General features: G+C 35.4%; 1 protein-coding gene across 1 annotated transcript in view; it reads left to right on the plus strand.

The window, feature by feature from the left end:
* The window catches only part of SUGT1 (SGT1 assembly cochaperone of MIS12 kinetochore complex), a 44709-nt gene that overhangs the window by 17485 nt on the left and 8304 nt on the right, over positions 1-18920 (plus strand). Inside the window, exons 9-12 of the mRNA XM_040448589.1 lie at positions 246-342; positions 1109-1216; positions 10882-10972; positions 15888-16069. Of these exons, the coding sequence (XP_040304523.1) occupies positions 246-342; positions 1109-1216; positions 10882-10972; positions 15888-16069 (478 nt within the window). The remainder of the gene's footprint in view (positions 1-245; positions 343-1108; positions 1217-10881; positions 10973-15887; positions 16070-18920) is intronic.

Below are 18920 nucleotides of genomic sequence, written 5' to 3' on the forward strand. Positions count from 1 at the left end.
AAAATCATGTAAGTGTTTAAGTCTCCTGGAAACGTTTTAGGGATTATACCTCACTGTTCATTAGTACAGATCAAAGGAAATACAGTTATATAAAATTGTTTGTGAATCACCAGCTGCTTTTCTATTTTGTTCCTCAAGGTGGAGCTCTTGTTTATCATATTGTAGTTTTTATCTTGACAAAACATAAAGAAGCAACAACTTTGAGAATATTAGATGTTCTGAGGTTTTTTTTTCTCTTTTAATAGGTATGACTGGTATCAAACAGAATCTCAAGTAATCATTACACTCATGATCAAGAATGTTCAGAAGAATAATGTAAATGTGGAATTTTCAGAAAAAGAGGTTAATACTATCTTTGAACTATCTTTTATTTTGAGATTACGTACTTTTATTTGCAAAATAGTATATTGCAGAATAACCTATAGCAGTTTATCAGGTATGTCATTTCTTCCTGAGATGTGGAAAATGCTGATAAAAATCTAAAGCATTGCTTCTCAGTTTGAGTGATTTTAAATTTTGAGACAAAAGTGTTTATACTGTAGGGTACAGCTAGATGTACATAATTTTCCTTTAGATTTGAAATTCACAGTAGAATCTGGTTGACAAATAATAAAAGACATTAATTAGTAAGATGTGATTTGGTACATTTGTGTGATGCACTTTTGTGAAAAAGATCTACTTATTTGTTGGGTGATTTATATGTCTTAGAATTTGCTAACCACGTGAAATTAGTACGGCCTCTAATCATTTGGTTTGCTAGCATTTACTAGAAAACTTTAATGATATTTAAGTTAGTGGTAGAAGTAGATGTCTTGCGTATGAATACTTTTGTTTCATACTATATTTTGCTCTTGAGTTTTCTGGAGATTTAAATGTTAAATATTTGTTTGAAACATACTATTTTCTGTTATTTAATAATGTATGTGAGAATCCATGTAAAGGGTACCCAATAGAAAAAAAGGATTATTTTGAGTTTCTTAAATCTGGTACTCTATATAAAGTATTTAAAACAATCTGTAGCAGCATTGAAATTCTATTCTTATATTCAGTTTAAGTGATCCTTCATTATATAAATTATAAAATGTACTGCTAATTTTGTATTCGTTAGTTGTCTGCTTTGGTGAAACTTCCTTCTGGAGAGGATTATAATTTGAAACTGAGACTTCTTCATCTTATAATACCAGAACAGAGCACATTTAAAGTACTTTCAACAAAGGTAAGACAATTTTATTTTTTATTATTTTATTTTATTTATTTATTTATTTATTTATTTTAAAGGTAAGACAATTTTAAAAGGGTTGTTAGTGGGAGCACCTGGCTAGCTGTCAGAAGAGCATGCAACTCTTGATCTTGGGGTTGTGAGTTCAAACCCCACATTGGGTGTAGATATTACTTAAAAATAAAATAGTTGTCAGTAGTGATGTTTTCAAAATCTAGAAATATTGGTCAACTACTCACCCATGTGATTTTAAGTTTATAGATCCTTTCAGGCACATGTCTTCAAATTAAAAACAATAATTTTTGAGTAACAATTTTCCCCTCCCAAAATTCTAGGACAGTGGAATGTAAAACTCAATTTAACCTCAGTAGTGTTTATACATTTATTAAGATTGGTATAATAGTTCTTAAAGAGGTTTTTTAAAAAGCAATTATCAGCCTCTATTTAAGATTTGATACTGACAGTGAGTATCTCTTCTCTTGAACTTGTCTGTTTTGATGTACAAATACTTTCTCACCCTGTTTTATGCAGTTAAAAATACTACTGTGAAGATGAATCTGCCTTTTTTTTTCCCTGTTTTTTAATTAAGTTGAATTTTAGAATACTTTGTTAACAAGCGAATACTGAGTAACTCAAACTCTGGTTTGAGTAATTATGTAATTTTTAGATTTATTTATATTTTCAAAAAGTATGCAATGGAATTAAAATTCATATATTGTTTTAGATATCAATCAAAAGATGTAGGTAGTATAATTTAACAGGACAGGTACTGAACTGAAAAATCAAAAAAATCTGACTCTGGTTCTTTGCTCTGTGAATTTACATTGTCACAAAATTATTGTAGGTGTAAATTTTCACTGTATAAATGAGAGATATGGACTAAATGAGTGCTGAAATTTTTTCATCTGTAAAATTGTATGGAGATATGTAATGAGTTAATGACAATAAATGATATAAGTAGATTTTTTCCATTGCTACACCTTCTTTACGAACATGTCCTGCAACATGCTGTGTTATTGAGTTTAAGTTCTAAGGCTGGGTGAATTTTCATATCCTAGAGTAGAATCAGGTCAGCTAGTGTCAGGGAGAATATGGTAACTGGCTTTGCGGAAAGAAGAGGGTATCTGCAGAGCGTTTGAGCAAAAGTGCAAAATAAAGAAGTGGTCATTTTTTGCATCTAGTTAGAAATGATTTGCCCACTAATTTATTTAAAGATTACAAAGTACAAAGCTGTTAAATTATGAGGGGGAGAGAAGAAACAGTTGTTTGGAAGATAGAAAGTAGGTGAGAAAAGGAATGAAATCTTACCAAGATTGTAGTCCTATTGACCCTATCCACATAGTGTAGAATTTGTTTAGTAAAAGAAGATGGGTAAGTAATCAACCACAAAACTATGGCTAGATTTGGGAGGGGGACAGTTGAGAAAATTACGAATTAGGCATTTTTCTACATACGGTATTTTTATCAACAGGTTGTTAATGCATATTCTTTTGAAGTAGTTTAAATGGAAGCTGACTTGTGTGAATAGATGGCGTAAATGACTTAAAAACTTGTGTTACTGGGTCGCCTCATGTAACTTATGGAAGAATAGTATTTGTGATAATAAATACAGAAGTCTGTGTGGCTAGAATTGAGGATGTTAACGAAGCACTGTCATCTCTTATTCTTTATTTTCCTTTGAGTCTTGAGTACTTCTTGAATCTGACCATTTTGCAGTGCTCCTGCTGTGTTCCCAGTTACCTTTTTTGTGCCTTTCCTCTTTCTTTAAATGCTACATAACTATTTTTCTTTTTTGTGCAGTAGTTTATGTATACATTTTATTTCCCTTGCATTTAGTCTGTGAGGATAAGAAGCATGTCATATTTATGTCTTTGTATATGCTCCAGGTAAGATTGGCTCATAAAGTATAGGATGCCCCATTAATTTTACAAACTGAATAATTTTTTAGTGTAAGTATATTCCATTTGCTAAATTTGTCAACCCTAGCCCTATGTGTTGTACATAGGGCTGCTCAATAATTGTTCAGTGAATACATTTATTTAATTTTTTAAAGTTTATTTATTTTGGGCAGGGGGGTTAGATGGGGTAGAAAGAAGGGGGAGGGGACAGGGCAGAAAGGGAGAGAGAGAAAATCCTAAGGAGGTTCTGCACTAGCAGTAGGGAGCCTGACATGGGGCTCCAACTCATGAACTGTGAGATCATGACCTGAGCCCAAACTCTAAGAGTCAGATGCTTAGCCAACTGAGCCACCCAGATGCCCCTCAGTGAATTAATTTAAAATGGATTCTGATGTTAACCCTTTGAAGTTGTTAGATTATTCTTAGTTTTATAGATGAAACCGGGGTTCATGGACTTTAAAAGCTTTCCCCAAGTTTACATAGTTACTAAATTATCCATCTTGGCCCAGGGGAAATACTTTCATTTCTGGAAAGCTAGTGCTTCTTTGCTTAGGTTTTTCTAAGTTCTAGATTAAAGAATTACCATTCTAAAGATGTGTAAAGAAGATGACTTTTCTTTTCCTAGCTGAAAGTAACATATATTAGTTTTGTTGGACCACCAACTTTTAAGCTGTATATTATGGGAAACAAATTGAAATAATTGTACTTAATTATATCTTAAGGGAAATGAAAATTTAGAATCTTTTTTCATACAGCAGAGGGAGACTGTTAAATACTGAAAATCAAATCTTTCTGTGGGTTACTGAGGTTTATTTAGTGATGACACGAAGACAATAATGAAATCACATGGTTTTCATATGAATTCAGGTATCTTGAATCGTTTATGTGAGTTGAGAAAAGAATGCTTCTGGTCACAAGAAACTGCTTAAAATTAGAGATTCTGTAAAATGTGTGCTTTAAAGGGGTGATTTCTTTGGGAATTCGGTTTTTTTCTTTTCCACCTTCAAGGGTGAAGAAATGTTGCATATTCTTGTATAATCTTGGTTAAGTGTTATTAATTCAAGGGAAATATAATTTGCAATGAAAATAAGAGAGGTAGCACCCTTCAATCAGTGAAATAGCATTTTTAACTAAATATTTTACAGTGTCCTACCTAGATTTTTCCAAGTCAGAATTCATTTTTTTCAGTACTTCTGACAGTTATTTCTCCCTTTTATTGAATCCAAGCTTTCCTATCTGCCTATTAATTCATTTTATTTATTAAGAAACTGTAGTGTTTCTTTTGTTCCCTCTTACTAATTTCATGACAGTATTCTCTGCTCACAATCACAGGCTTATAACTTAAGTGTCAGCTGTGCTGTGAAATACTCATATTAAAGGTTAATATTCACTCCTCCTAAAAAAGTGAGAATTTTCAAAATGCTTTGTAGAAATATTCTTTGGGGTACCTGGCTGGCTCATTCAGTGGAGTGTGAGACCTTTGATCTTGGGGTTGTGGGTTCAAGTCCCGCATTGGGTGTAGAGATTACTTAAAAATAAAATTTTTTAAAAAAAATTCTATTCCTATTTCTAGTCAGAGCAATTTTTTGTATTATGTCTATAAAATATGAAGGCTTTTGACTGGAATTGTGGGAGGTAAAAATGTGTGTCTTTATTTTGAGACAGACCATGGCTCCCTTAACTTACTAAAATTTGAGAAGTTTCAGAGTGAATTCCTTTTCTTAATATTCATAGAAGAATCCTAATGATGATGTGATGGAGTTGGGGATGTCTGGGCAGGATGTACAGACTTTTGGATTGTTGTTTTATGTCTTTTTGATAACAGTGGTGGTGGTAATTATGTTTTTAAATAATTAGTTGCTGATGATGCACAAATTGTTTTTGAAGTGTATTCTTTCCACCTTTTCTAATGCATATTCATGTATTTTCAAAAGAAAAGGACTTTACTGTAAATACTGTCTGTAGCTATCTTTTTAAATTTAGCCATATACTATGGATATTTTTTTCATGCCCTTAAATGTTTTACAGGAAAGTATTTCATTGCATGCATCTATTGTAGCTTATTTAGTCAGTCCTATCTGTTTGACCTGTGTAGAATTATAGTAGGTAACTATTTTGAATGCTGTGTATTATCTACACATGGAATCCTAACAATTACTGTATGATAGAGGTATTTTTATCACCTATTTACAGGTATAAACTGAATCCAGAGATGTTAAATACTTTGCACAGATTTTTTAGCTGATTATAATGATGATAAAGATAATGATAAGAACATTCAGTTATTTGCCAGATACAGTGCTCTATTCTTTTCATGCATGGGCTCATTTAATCCCCATAAGAACCCTAAATGAAGTAGACCCTATTAATCCCTTTTTACAGGAGAAGCTGAGGCTCAGTGAGATTAGTTGCTTGCTCATGGCCATATTTCCAGCAGGTAGTATCTATCTATGATTCTTTTCTAAAACTGATAGTTGTCTTATTTTCAACCTCTGTTTATTTGTGAGGAAGTAAGTAAAACTTCTAGCAGAAGACACTTCCAGCAAGTTGTCTATCTTGGTTGCCTCATCTCTAAAATACGGATGGTAATCTCCTTTTATAGTGTTGTTCTTTTAACTGAGATGATGGATATGAAACACACGGTATGTAATAGTGCTCAAGAAATGTTACTGCTATACTTATTTTATCCAGATTATTTAGATTTTTATTCAGATTGTAAAAGCAATAAATGTGTATCATAGGAAATTTGGAAAAACGTAAAGGAGCAGAGAAAGTAATTACTCAGTCTCACTATTGATGATATTTTGGCATACTTCTTTCCAGGAAACTGGAATATTTCCCTATATTTAGATCTTTCACTAGAGGTGATACCTGCTGGAATTTTTTTATGGGAATATCGCTTCCCATAAGCGAGAGTAGAGACTGTGACCTTTTGTACTAATACAGTGCCTGGCCCGAGTAGACACAAAGCAGATATTTGAATTGTGCGATTAGAACTTTGGGGAAGAGGAACGCATGGGTGGCTCAGTAGGTTAAGCGTCCAACTTCAACTCAGGTCATGATCTCAAGCACCGCATCGCATCGGGCACAGGGCCCTCTTTGGATCCCCTGTCCCCGTCTCTCTCTGCCCCTCCCCAACTCAGTACTCGTACGCACTCTCTCAAAAGTAAAAACATTAAAAAAAATTTGTTGAACTTTGGAGAAGATTTTTCAGTTTCTTGTCATTAATTACTGTTCTTTGCATTTAAAAAAATGATTATAAAATGATTTGAGTGTAGGGGCACCTAGGTGGCTCAGTCGGTTAAGCATGTGACTTTGGCTTAGGTCATGATCTCACGGTTCATGGGTTTGAGTCCCGCATCAGGTTCTGTGCTGACAGCTCAGAACCTGGAGCCTGCTTCAGATTCTGTGTCTCCCTCTCTCTCTGCCGCTCCCCTGCTTGTGCGCCCCCTTTCTCTCTCTTCGTCTTTCTCTCTGAAATAATAAACTTAAAAAAAATGATTTGAGTGTAAAAATAAAGATGGTAGTTGTGCAGTATGACTTCAGGAAGACTTGAGTTTATTATCAGATGAAGGGGTTAGATACAGCAATTAAATATTTAAGAGAATGTTGGGAAAAATTACATTCTGAAGGTCGGGAACAATTATTTAATGACTACAGCCTTGAAACAGGTGGTTGTCAAAACTACCAGAAAAAGAAAGTTTAGCAGTAAACTGCCACAACTCATAGTGTCTGAGAAAGATGCCTTCACTGTCCCTCTGTAGCAGGAAGTGGGAGCTTAACCTCCTCTTAAGGTGGTATCTGGATGTCATGACCCTTTTGAAGTAATGGCTTCCCTTTAAATCTGAAGTCCTTTCATTGGAAAAAATTAAACTGTGCAGAGAAGACTTTAGAGGTGGGTGATAGTATACAAAATCTTAAGAACTGACAGTTTGGAACAGCAGGGATTCTCATTAGTAATCTGTGAATACTGCTTTGGGACATTCTTGAAAGCCTTCCTTGTGCATATGAGAGCAGCATTCAAGCACACTACCAAAGTTTTAAGTTAACTTTTAAATTATTTTTGACTTAAATGAAAATAGAATAGCTTCTTAATAGTCACAGTAAAAGTACCTGAAGTTGGGCTGGTGGTAACTCTGGGGGTACCTGCCAGAATCATTAAGACTTAACACTTCAATTTAAAAAGCATATATAAACATTGAAAGTGAAATACGTGTAAAAAAGAATTCACAGAAAATTAGTATTCCTCCTCACTTTTGTCTTTTCAAAAAGCTGCTTTAAGTGGTTTATTATGTGCAGCTATTTTGGTGAATGGATTAAGTACAATTTCAAGTTCAGGTCAGCATGTCTTGATACAGGTTGTTACTAAGAGCTTTGACTTTGGCCTTATAAAGGCCTCTTTGTTCATACTACACAATTCCTCAGGTTATGGTTGTTTTTAGTAGACGTGAATGGTAGTGTGTGCTGCTCTTTAGGTGAAACGAGGAACTTCTTATAGACCCTGCGTGAGTGCAGGAACGTGAGGTGTGAATATAGGGTGCTCTGTGGCAGAGGTTAGTTAAGTATAGTAGTGTTGATGTATACACTGCTTGCCAGGTCTTCACTTCCAGATGAGTTGAAAATTAAAGAAGCAAAATGACTTTTTAAATTTTAGGATTAAAGCTCTTTTCAGTAACTATTGCTGTGTTATTGCCAGCTACTAGATTTTTGCCCCTTTTTGATAATTATTCCAGCAGTGATAACTTTTAAAATACTGTCACTAATATTACTGTCACTTAATATTGTATATGAGAAAATATTGATAGCATTTTACTTTATAAAAATTAGTCATCATTTTAGAGAACTGTAGAGATTCTTATAAAATTGTTTTTATTTATGTAGAGTTTATTTTTTTATTTATGTAGAATTTAAACACATAAATTATGTTAAAAATACTGTACTTTTGGGTTGCCTGGGTGGCTCAGTCAGTTGGGTGTCCGACTCTTGATTTTGGCTCTTTGATTTTTGAGGTCATAATCTCACAGTTCATGGCTTCAAGCCCTGTGTCAGGCTCTGTGCCGTGTTCTCTCTCCCTTTCGCTGTCCCTTCCCCACTCATGCTCTCTCTGTCTCTCAAAATAAATAAACTTCAAAACAAAATTTTTTAAATAGTGCACTTTTGGTCTCTTTCCCAGTGACATTTCATGTTTTTCTCATTATAAAAATAGTTTTTGGTTACATTTCTGTCCTAAAGAAAGTACAAATCCTCAGCGACCACAACCCTTTCCATACCATCACTTCATGTCTCGTTAAAAATATTGGCAGATTTCTCAGTGTTTTAAGTTATTATGAAATGCAGATTTTAAGGATTCTATCACTAAGTGCAGATGGTAGAAAGATTACCAGTAATTGCTAGTTTAAATGATTTATCGGATCTAAAGGAGTCAAAGAACCAGTGTGAATAGGCTTTTCTTTTTGTTAAACTTTGTATAATTTTTTTTCATATTTACAAAAGTAGTAATTCTTTTCTTAGAAAAAAATTAAAATATAAGGAAAACAAGATAGATGAAAGTGTTATGTGAGTGTATGTTAGGGTTAAGAATAGACCCTAGGGGATCGACCTTGATTAGAGAGTTAAAGATAAATTTCAGGGGCGCCTGGGTGGCGCAGTCGGTTAAGCGTCCGACTTCAACCAGGTCACGATCTCACGGTCCGTGAGTTCGAGCCCCGCGTCAGGCTCTGGGCTGATGGCTCAGAGCCTGGAGCCTGTTTCCGATTCTGTGTCTCCCTCTCTCTCTGCCCCTTGCCCGTTCATGCTCTGTCTCTCTCTGTCCCAAAAATAAATAAACGTTGAAAAAAAAAATTAAAAAAAAAAAAAAAGATAAATTTCATTTAAAAAAAAAACAACTTTTTTTATGTTTATTTATTTTTGAGAGAGAGGGAGAGACAGAGCATGAGGAGGGGAGGGGCAGAGAGAGAGGAGAGGTAGACACAATCCGAAGCAGGCTCCAGGCTCCAAACTTTCAGCACAGGGCCCGATGCGGGGCTCGAAGTAACAAACGACGAGATCATGACCTGAGCCGAAGTCGGACACTCAGCCAACTGAGCCACCCAGGCACCCCAGTAAATTTCATTTTAATAAGTGAAGCTAATCTAGCATTCATAAGCTCTTCATAATTTGCCTTACACCTTTTCCATCTGTAGTTTTTTACTGTTCTAACATAAATCTTGGACTTGGTGGCAAATTGGTCTTGTCCATACTCCCTGATGCTTTGTGGCCTTTCAAACCTCAGGGCTCGTTTTAGGCTGTTCCTTTTGTCTCCAGAGACCTCCTCTTTCCACCATTGTAAATGCTCCTACCCCTCAAAGCTCTGTAAAGTGTGCTAAAACTTTGTTTTTACACCCAGGTGTGATCTCTGCTGAGCTATTAGAACATTTATTTGCCTCATGATCAACTTTATCGTAGTATCTTATATCTCACATACTTCAAGATGGTCAGGAACTTGTTTTTACTATTTATTTATTTATTTTTTAAAATTTTTTTTCAACGTTTATTTATTTTTGGGACAGAGAGAGACAGAGCATGAACGGGCGAGGGGCAGAGAGAGAGGGAGACACAGAATCGGAAACAGGCTCCAGGCTCTGAGCCATCAGCCCAGAGCCCGACGCGGGGCTCGAACTCCCGGACCACGAGATCGTGACCTGGTTGAAGTCGGACGCTTAACCGACTGCGCCACCCAGGCGCCCCTTGTTTTTACTATTTAAAAAAAATCCACCACATCTGTGAAAATTACAGCTTGTTCATATTGTATGTTTAAGAATTAGTGAATGATTATGAAAATGGTAGCATTAGTTGTATTTTTTAATGTTTATTTATTTTGAGAGAGCATGTGCGCACATGTGAACAGGGAACGGACAGAAAGGGAGAAAAAATCCCCAGCAGGCTCTGTGCTGTTAGTGCAGAGCCTGATGTGAGGCTTGATCCCACAAACCATGAGATCACAATGCAAGCTGAAATCAAGAGTTAAATGCTCAACCAGCTGAGCCACCCGGGTGCCCCAGTTGTAATATGTTTATATAATGGTAGTGTTCTCCACTCTCAGGTTAATGTGCATGCAAATGTAGTGATTCTATTAGAACAGGGTTTCTCAAAGGGGGGCACTGTTGACATTTGGGGCTGTGTAAATCTTTGTTTTGGGAAGGTTGCCCTTTATGCATCCCTAACCCCCACCCCGGGTGTGATGACCAACAGTATCCATAAACATTGCCAAATTCCACTGGGAGGCAGAATCACCTCTGGTTGAGAACACTGCATTGGAAGAAAAAAACATGGATTTCAAGACTTTTTTTTTTTTTTTTTTAAGTTTACATATTTATATTTGAGAGAGAAAGCATGAATCAGGGAGGGCAGAGAGAGGAGAGAGTGAGAATCCCAAGCAGGCTCTGCACCGCCAGTGTGGAGCCCTATGCAGGGCTTGAACTTATGAACAATGAGATCATGACCTGAGCTGAAGTCAGATCTTTACCGACTGAGCCACCCAGGTGCCTCAAGACTCTTCTTAATTGTAGCTTATAGTGTGTATTTATGTTGTTTTTGAAGGGTGGCTTTTAAGTAGAAAAATAAATGTTTACAAGTTCTTGAAATTTAACCTTGAATAATTTAAGGAAATGATCTCAAGGGTTCTATTAATTCTTATAAAAGTTTATGACTTGAGGAAATTGCATTTTTTTAATGTTTTGTATATTTTACATTGAACAATAAATTTTGTTTGGTGTTTTCTTCCAGATTGAAATTAAAATGAAAAAGACAGAAGCTGTGAGATGGGAAAAACTAGAGGGGCAAGGAAATGTGCCTACTCCAAAACAGTTTGTAGCAGGTTTGTTTTCTGGCCTTGATGAGCTTTAAATTCATATTGTGTTATATAGTTGAAGTTAAATAGTAATGGACTTTCTTTCTGCCTACATTATTTATGTTCCCAAGGTAAAATACAATGAGTGTAAGAAGATTGCTCTGTAATGAATACAAACTAGCTCTTCATGTGAAGGTTCTAACTTCTTAACCCCAATACAAATGAATGGGGACAAAAACCCTGAGGGAGTTGGGATTTATTGTTTACCAAGTTAATGTAGGATATCATTTGGGGGTTGTTTTCGTGTGTTGCCCTTTCCTATTACTTCTTTTTGGGTTGCAAGTGAATTAGTGGTTTATTCTCCTGAAATAGTCTCTCTTCTTCCCTTTCCCTTTTATTTCTTTTCTTTCTCTTTCTTCTTATAGAATAATATAGAATATATTGTCAACTCTAATTTCCTGGAATTTCAGGGCTTGACAGTGTAAAGTATCTAACCCATTTCACTATATTGCTCTTTTAGTACAAGTGCTCATAAATAGGTCATGAAGACAGAAAAGCCCAGGAGAAGAGTAGAAAACTAGGGTCGATTGTTTTTAACCCTTTAAGGGACAGGCTACTTTATATTGGGTCAATTTTTTTTCTTTCTATTTTTATTTTTTTAAATTTTTTTATTTTTTTAATTTTTTTTTTTCAACGTTTATTTATTTTTGGGACAGAGAGAGACAGAGCATGAACGGGGGAGGGGCAGAGAGAGAGGGAGACACAGAATTGGAAACAGGCTCCAGGCTCTGAGCCATCAGCCCAGAGCGTGACGCGGGGCTCGAACTCACGGACCGCGAGATCATGACCTGGCTGAAGTCGGACGCTTAACCGACTGCGCCACCCAGGCGCCCCTCTTGCTATTTTTAAAAAATGTGTTAAATGTAATTTAATTTTTTAAATTTACATCCAAGTTAGTTAGCATATAGTGCAACAATGATTTACCCATTTAGCCCATCCCCCTTCCCACAACCCCTCCAGTAACCCTCTGTTTGTTCTTCATATTTAAGAGTCTTTTATGTTTTGTCCCCCTCCCTGTTTATATTATTTTTGCTTCCCTTCCCTTGTGTTCATCTGTTTTGTGTCTTAAAGTCCTCATATGAGCGAAGTCATATATTTATCTCTCTGACTAATTTCGCTTAGCGTAATACCCTCTAGTTCCATCCATGTAGTTGCAAATGGCAAGATTTCATTCTTTTTGATTGCTGAGTAATACTCCATTGTGTGTGTGTGTATATATATATATATATATATATATATATATATATATTACATTGGGTCAGTTTTAAGTATATGCAGTAGACAGGTATTTTTCTAGTGGAATGTTTAATATGCTAGACACTCCTAGAACTACAGTCTAAGAGTGTATTTTACAGCATTGGCCTCATTAATGGGAGGAGAAAAATTTCTTTTTGATTAATGTTCCAATTTGATGACCAAAATGAGCTAACATTGTGTTTCAGCCACTTTTAGATTTTTCACTGCCTTCTTCTGTGACAGAAAACACATTTCCTTTGTGGCACCTTTTAGAAAACCCTGAGTTAGCCAATAGATCATTTATTTTATTTTAGTTTTATTTTGAAAGTTGCAGAAATACTAAGAGTTTTCATGTGCCCTTCACCTGGCTTCCCTGCATGAGAGCATCATAACTAGTCTATAGTATAATTAGCAAAACCAGGAAATTGACACCAACAGATAGTTTTTATATTGAAGTATTTGAAGTTGGTATTTAAGCTCTTAAACTTCTGCTTTCACACTTTATTTGAAAGACATAGGAAAGATGCTATGTAGTTCTTTTGGGGCTCTCTGGGATTTGGGGGCTGAGGTTTATATATATAGTTCAAGTATTTTTTTTAAAGAAACACTTTAAATGTCGTATATCACTAAATTCTAACAACAGCCCTCTGAATTAGGCAGCCCTGTTTTATAGGCTCAGAGAAGAAGCAGATTGCTTAAGATCACCTGGCAATTTTCATTGTCGAGGACTAAACCCTGGTCTTCAGGATCTGGGTCTGGTTCTTACATAAACTCTGTATGTGATACTGGTTGTTCCTGCATCTTCTAACAGTGGAAAATCTGCTGACATGAGTATCTTTGCAGTTGTTTGATATTATAATGAATGAGCAAGGAAGTTAGGTTACCATCCCTCAGTAGTTTATCTTTCATCTACAGGTGTTAAAATTTTTCTAAGATTAAATCTAAAGATTTTTAGTGTTACAATTGCAGAGTTTTTCTAAACTCAGTGCCTTGGATATTTCAGATGTTATTCCTCCTGTCCTGGTATATTTTTGTAAGGAATTAATATGCTTGTCAGATTCCTGTGTCCTGCAAGCTGGAGACTGCAGATAAGGGCAAGTTGCTTAACACGTTTGAGCCAGTTTTCTTGTGTAAAGTGGAAGTTAGAATCTGTGTTTTCATTCTCTGGGGAGTCAGCATTAGGATTAATTAAACCCATGTTTTTTTAGGCTCTTAATTTACTGTAACTTGCATTGTTTTGTTTGTTTGTTTTCTTTGGCTACTAGTGAAAATGTACATAGATCAAGGGAATTACTGGTAGAGGAAGAGTAGATTGGAAAACCATATGCTTAACCTAAATAAAACTGTGTGAGGTATTATGGTTTGGTTTAGTTTTGCTGGGAGATAGATAGGGAGAAAGTTGGTTTATAGGCGAAGAGAAAGGATGGAACAACAAAATGAACAGTTAGTGGTTTCTCATTTCTGAACTATTTTGAGGAACGGGAGATAGAGAGGCAGTAGAGGAAGAGGGACATTCAGTGTGTCCTAATATATTTATAATAAATAATAAATATATATATTTTTTAACGTTTATTTTTGAGAGGGCACATGAGCGAGGGAGGGGCAGAGCCAGGGAGGGACACAGAATCTGAAGCAGGCTCCAGGCTCTGAGCTGTCAGCACAGAGCCTGACCTAGGGCTCGAACTCACAAGCCGTGAGATCATGTCGGACCCTTAACCAACTGCGCCACCCAGGCACCCCTATATAGTGTTTTTTTAGTGTGTCGTAATATATTAATAGAGAAACTTTGAATCGGGTGTTTTTTAAAGCTTTGTAGCTACACTTTCTAGTATAGTCACCACTGTACGTACTGAGCATTTGAAATGACTAGTCTGGATTGAGTTGTGCCGGAAGTATAAAATACAGATTTTGAAGATCTTATGAAAGGAAAATTACAACATATCTTAATATATTTATATTGATTTTGTGTTTAGGTTGATACAGTTTTGAATATATTAGGTTAAATATTAAAATACATTTCATCTGATTCTTTTTAGTAATGTGGCTACTAGAAATTTTTAAATTATGTATGGGGCTCACATTTGTGCCTGCATTGTATTTCCATTGGAGAGTAAACAGCACTGCTCTTATAGCTATTATGTAGATTAGTTTTTAATTATTTGTGTGGGGGGGGGTGGGGTGGGGGGGCTCTTGATTCCATTAGTCTTTAGGGTAGTCTTGGCAGTGCCCTGAGCCCCTGGGCTAGTCAGTAGCCTGTCTGGCTGCAAGCAGCTTCCATTAACTTCAACGTGTTTTCTATGTGTGCGTTAGTGGACATTGTAATGTTTTCTATGTGTGCGTTAGTGGACATTGAGCTCTGGATTATTGCCTGGTGTATTTTTCATCATTCAAGAAGAATTATTATTTCCTATCGAAGTAATCAAATATTTTAACGTGGGGAGAGGATGGAGTCTTAACTCACTGTCTAATTGTATGGATAATTACTTATATTTTCAGTTTATACTTACTCTGAAAGATACAGGAGTACCTCAGAAAAACTAAGCCACATTTTTTATTTAAAGTTTATTTGTTTTGAGAGAGCACATGAGCAGGTGAAGGGCAGAGAGAGAGACAGAGAGAGAGAGAGAGAGAGAGAGAGAGAGAGAGAGACAGACAGAATCCCAAACAGGCTCTGCATGATCAGTGTGCGGATCCTGACACAGGGCTCAAACTCATGAAACCATGAAATTATGATTTCAGCCAAAATCAAGAGTCAGATGCTTAACCAACTGAGCCATCCAAACACCCCAAGGAAAAGCTACATTTTTAACATTTATTAAAATCTTATTTATAAGAGAAATTTCTTCAGCATCATTTTAAAAAACACTATTTAGGGGGATGGGAGGGAGGGGAAAGTGGGTGATGGGCATTGAGGAGGGCACCTGTTGGGATGAGCACTGGGTGTTGTATGGAAACCAATTTGACAGTAAATTTCATAATAAAAAAATAAATACAAACACTATTATTATTTAGTATCTTTTATTATTTGTACTATTTTTGCAACTTTTGTATAAATATAAAAGTTCCAGTACACTTCTCACCCAGTCCCCCCCATTATTAACACAAAGAGTCTGTTTTTAATCTAATCTTGGATAATGTACCAAAAATGTACACTTTATTTTGCTCAAAAAAAATTCCCAGATTTTACATTATACTAACTGATTCAGTTTTGATAAGTGTAAGTCTGATTTTTGATGTATATATCAGAAAGATATTTATTAGAGGGGTGCCTGGGTGGCTTAGTTAAGTGTCTTGATTCTTGATTTCAGCTCAGATCATGATCTCACATTTTGTGAGATAGAGCCCGTGTCAGGCTCGATGCTGACAGCGTGACAGCGTGACAATCCTGCTTGGGATTCTGTCTCTCTTGCTCTCTGTGCCCCTCCCCAGGCCTCTCATAAATAAATAGATAGATAAATAAAACACTGTCTCTCCCCCCCCCCGTCGAAATTAATAAACTTTATCAAAAAAGACATTTGTTATAAATATGAAATTCAGTGAACTATAAACTGTTACAATGTTCTTTATACCACAGTCACAAAGTTTACATATTTTTGACATAGTCATCACGTGTTGATTAATCACTTCTATCTTTTTTACTCCATAGATGTAAAGAACTTATATCCATCGTCATCTCATTATACAAGAAATTGGGATAAATTGGTCGGTGAGATCAAAGAAGAAGAAAAAAATGAGAAGTTGGAGGGAGATGCAGCTTTAAACAAATTATTTCAGCAGATCTATTCAGATGGTTCTGATGAAGTGAAACGTGCCATGAACAAATCATTTGTAAGAACATACGCTTGAAAAAAGCATACTTTAGTAGTAAATTTCAGAAAATTTAAAAGAAATTAGGCAATTTTAAACAAAATTGCATGTACTGTGGTTTTGAATAGGCTTCATCTGAACATTTCTTCCTGCTCTAAACTTAGACTAATTATTGAGGAAGTTGGAAACTTGTGGGGTAGTTGAGAAGTAAGTGGTTTATTCCAAATAAATGTTTTAGTCATTAAGTTAGAACTTGGAAAGCATAAGAAATACTCTAATTATGGTAGTTGGATTTATCACGGTAGCTGAAGGCGCTTCCATTAGAACCATGTATAGCCTCAGTGTCAGAGATGAAGAACATAGAGGGGAAACTTCCAGAACAGTGTTTGGCAAGTAGAAGGTGCATGTTAATTATTCATTGGTTTGTTAATAATTTTGTCTATTGAATAAGAAAATTTAGGCCTTTGCCAGACAACAGATACCACCTAATTAGGCCTCAAGTTTTGGAATTTTAATGACAAGTCCTCACTGTAGAACTGTATTGATTATTTTGCTTGAAGATGTAATCCTTTGACTTTTACCAGTAGCTTTGGAAATGTCACTCTTCTTTCAAGGGATATTCAAATTAGCATTTAGTTAATGTCTTAGAAACTCAGATATTCCACATAAGTTACTATGTCATAACTTGTCATGATTCAACTTTTCACTGTTGACTTAAAAAGGTTTTCTTTTAATTAAATTTCTTACTTTGAGATAATTGTGGATTCATATGCAGTTATAAGAAATAATATAGAGAGGTCCCTTGTATCCTTTACATAGTTACCCCTAGTGGAATCTCCTTGTAAAACTACAGTACAGTATCACAACCATGTTATTGATAGGACAGAGAACATTTCCACTGCCATAGGATTCCTTTGTTCGTGTCATTTTATAGCCATACCCACTTCCTTCCACCCCTTCCCCTCTTTAAACTGTACCACTTCTAATTTGGCAAGTCTTTGGGAGATACATAGTTTGCAAATATTTTCTCTCAGTCTGTAGTTTGTCTTCTTATTTTCTTGATGGTCTTTTGCAGAGCTAAAGTATTTAATTTCAATGAAATCCAGTTTATCAGTTTTTTCTTTTATGGATCATGCTTTTAGTATCAAGTGTAAGAACTCTTTGCCTGGTTCTAGATCTGAAAGATTTCTGCTGTGTTTTTCCTTTCAATAAAACTTTTATACTTTCACTTATTACATTGAAGTCCATGATCTATTTTGAGTTAATTTTTATGTAAAGCAGAGATGTAGGTTGAGGTTTTTTGGGGGGGGGGGGTTGTTTTTGGCCTATGTGTGTTCAGTTGCTCTAGACTGCTTGTTGAAAAAGCTGTCTTTCTTCCCTTGAACTGTTTTTGTGTTGCTCGAAAATCAGTTGAGCGTATTTGTCTCAGTTTATTTCTGGATTATTTCACTGATCTGCATGTCTATCCCTCTGTTAATATAGTCTTGATTATTTTAGCTATGTAACTTTTGAAACCAGGAAGTCATTCCTTCTACTTTATTCTTCATTTTCAAAATTGTTTTAGATATTCTAGTTCCTTTGTGTTTCCACATAAGCTTTAGAATGTTTTGTCTGTAGGTACCAAAAAATCCTGTTGAACAGTATATACATTTGGAGAGATTGACATTTTTACTGTGTTGAATTTTCCAATCCAATCTTTGATTTCTTCATCAGTATTGTGCAATTTTCAGCACATCCTGTACATGTTTTGCAAGATATACCTAAATATTTAATTCTTGTTTTGAGTGATTGTAAATGGTATTATAAATTTAACTTTGGTGTCCATGTGCTAGTATTTAGAAACACAGGTTTGTTTGTTTGGTTGGTTTTTTTTTGGTTTATCTTATATTCTGACCTTGTTGAACTCATTCTGGGAGATTTTTTGGTAAATTGCTTGCAATTTTCTAGGTAGACAGTCATATTTTCAAATAGGGACTTTTTTTTCCCCTCCTGATATTTGTGGCTTTTCTCTCCTTTTCTCTCCATATTGCAGTGGCTAGAATTTGCGGCACTGTGTTGAGTAAGAGTGGTGAGAGTGGATATTTATGCTTTGTTCCCCAGCTTAAGGGAAAACCATTCATTCCTTCACCATTAAGTAGGTTAGCAGTAGGTTTTTTGTAGATGCTATATCAGGTTAAAAGTTCTCTATTCCTTGTGTGAGATTTTTATCGTGAGTGGCTGTTGACTTTTTGGAAGGTAGCAGTTAGGCTCACCACTATACCACCAACACTGCACAGCTGTTGGCTGTTGGCTTTTTGAATTTGAATGCTTTTTTTCTGCAGTGATCTATGATTATGTAATTTTTCTTCTTTAACCTGTTAACAGTGGTGATTTTGTATGATTAATGTGACTGATTTCAACTAGAACCAGCCTTGCATCCTTTGGATAAGCCTCACCTGGTCATAGTGTGTAATTCCTTTTATGTGTTGTTAAATTCTATTTTCAGATACCTTGTTAAGGATTTTTGTATCTGTATCATGAGGGATATTGGTCTGTAGTATTCTTTTTTTATACTGCCTTTGTCTGGTTTTGGTATCAGTGTAATACCAACTTCATAAATGAATTAGAAAGTGCTCTATCCTCTTCGGTGTTTTAGAAGAGATTGTGTAGAATTGGTGTTAATTTTTTCTTTAGTGAAACCATGTAGGCCTGTGCATTTCTTCTTTTGGTGTGATTTTAAATTACAAATTTAATAGTTAATAGGACTGTTCAGATTATTTATTTCATATTGAGTGTCTTGTGGCAGGTTGTGTTTTTGAGCATTTATTCTGTTTTATCTAAGCTGTAGTGATATGTGCGGAGTCTTTAGTGATACTCCATTTCATTCCTGTGA

Source organism: Herpailurus yagouaroundi, unplaced genomic scaffold (genome assembly GCF_014898765.1).
Source record: "Herpailurus yagouaroundi ecotype Mexico unplaced genomic scaffold, PumYag 197, whole genome shotgun sequence".
Classification (NCBI taxonomy): Eukaryota; Metazoa; Chordata; class Mammalia; order Carnivora; family Felidae; genus Herpailurus; species Herpailurus yagouaroundi.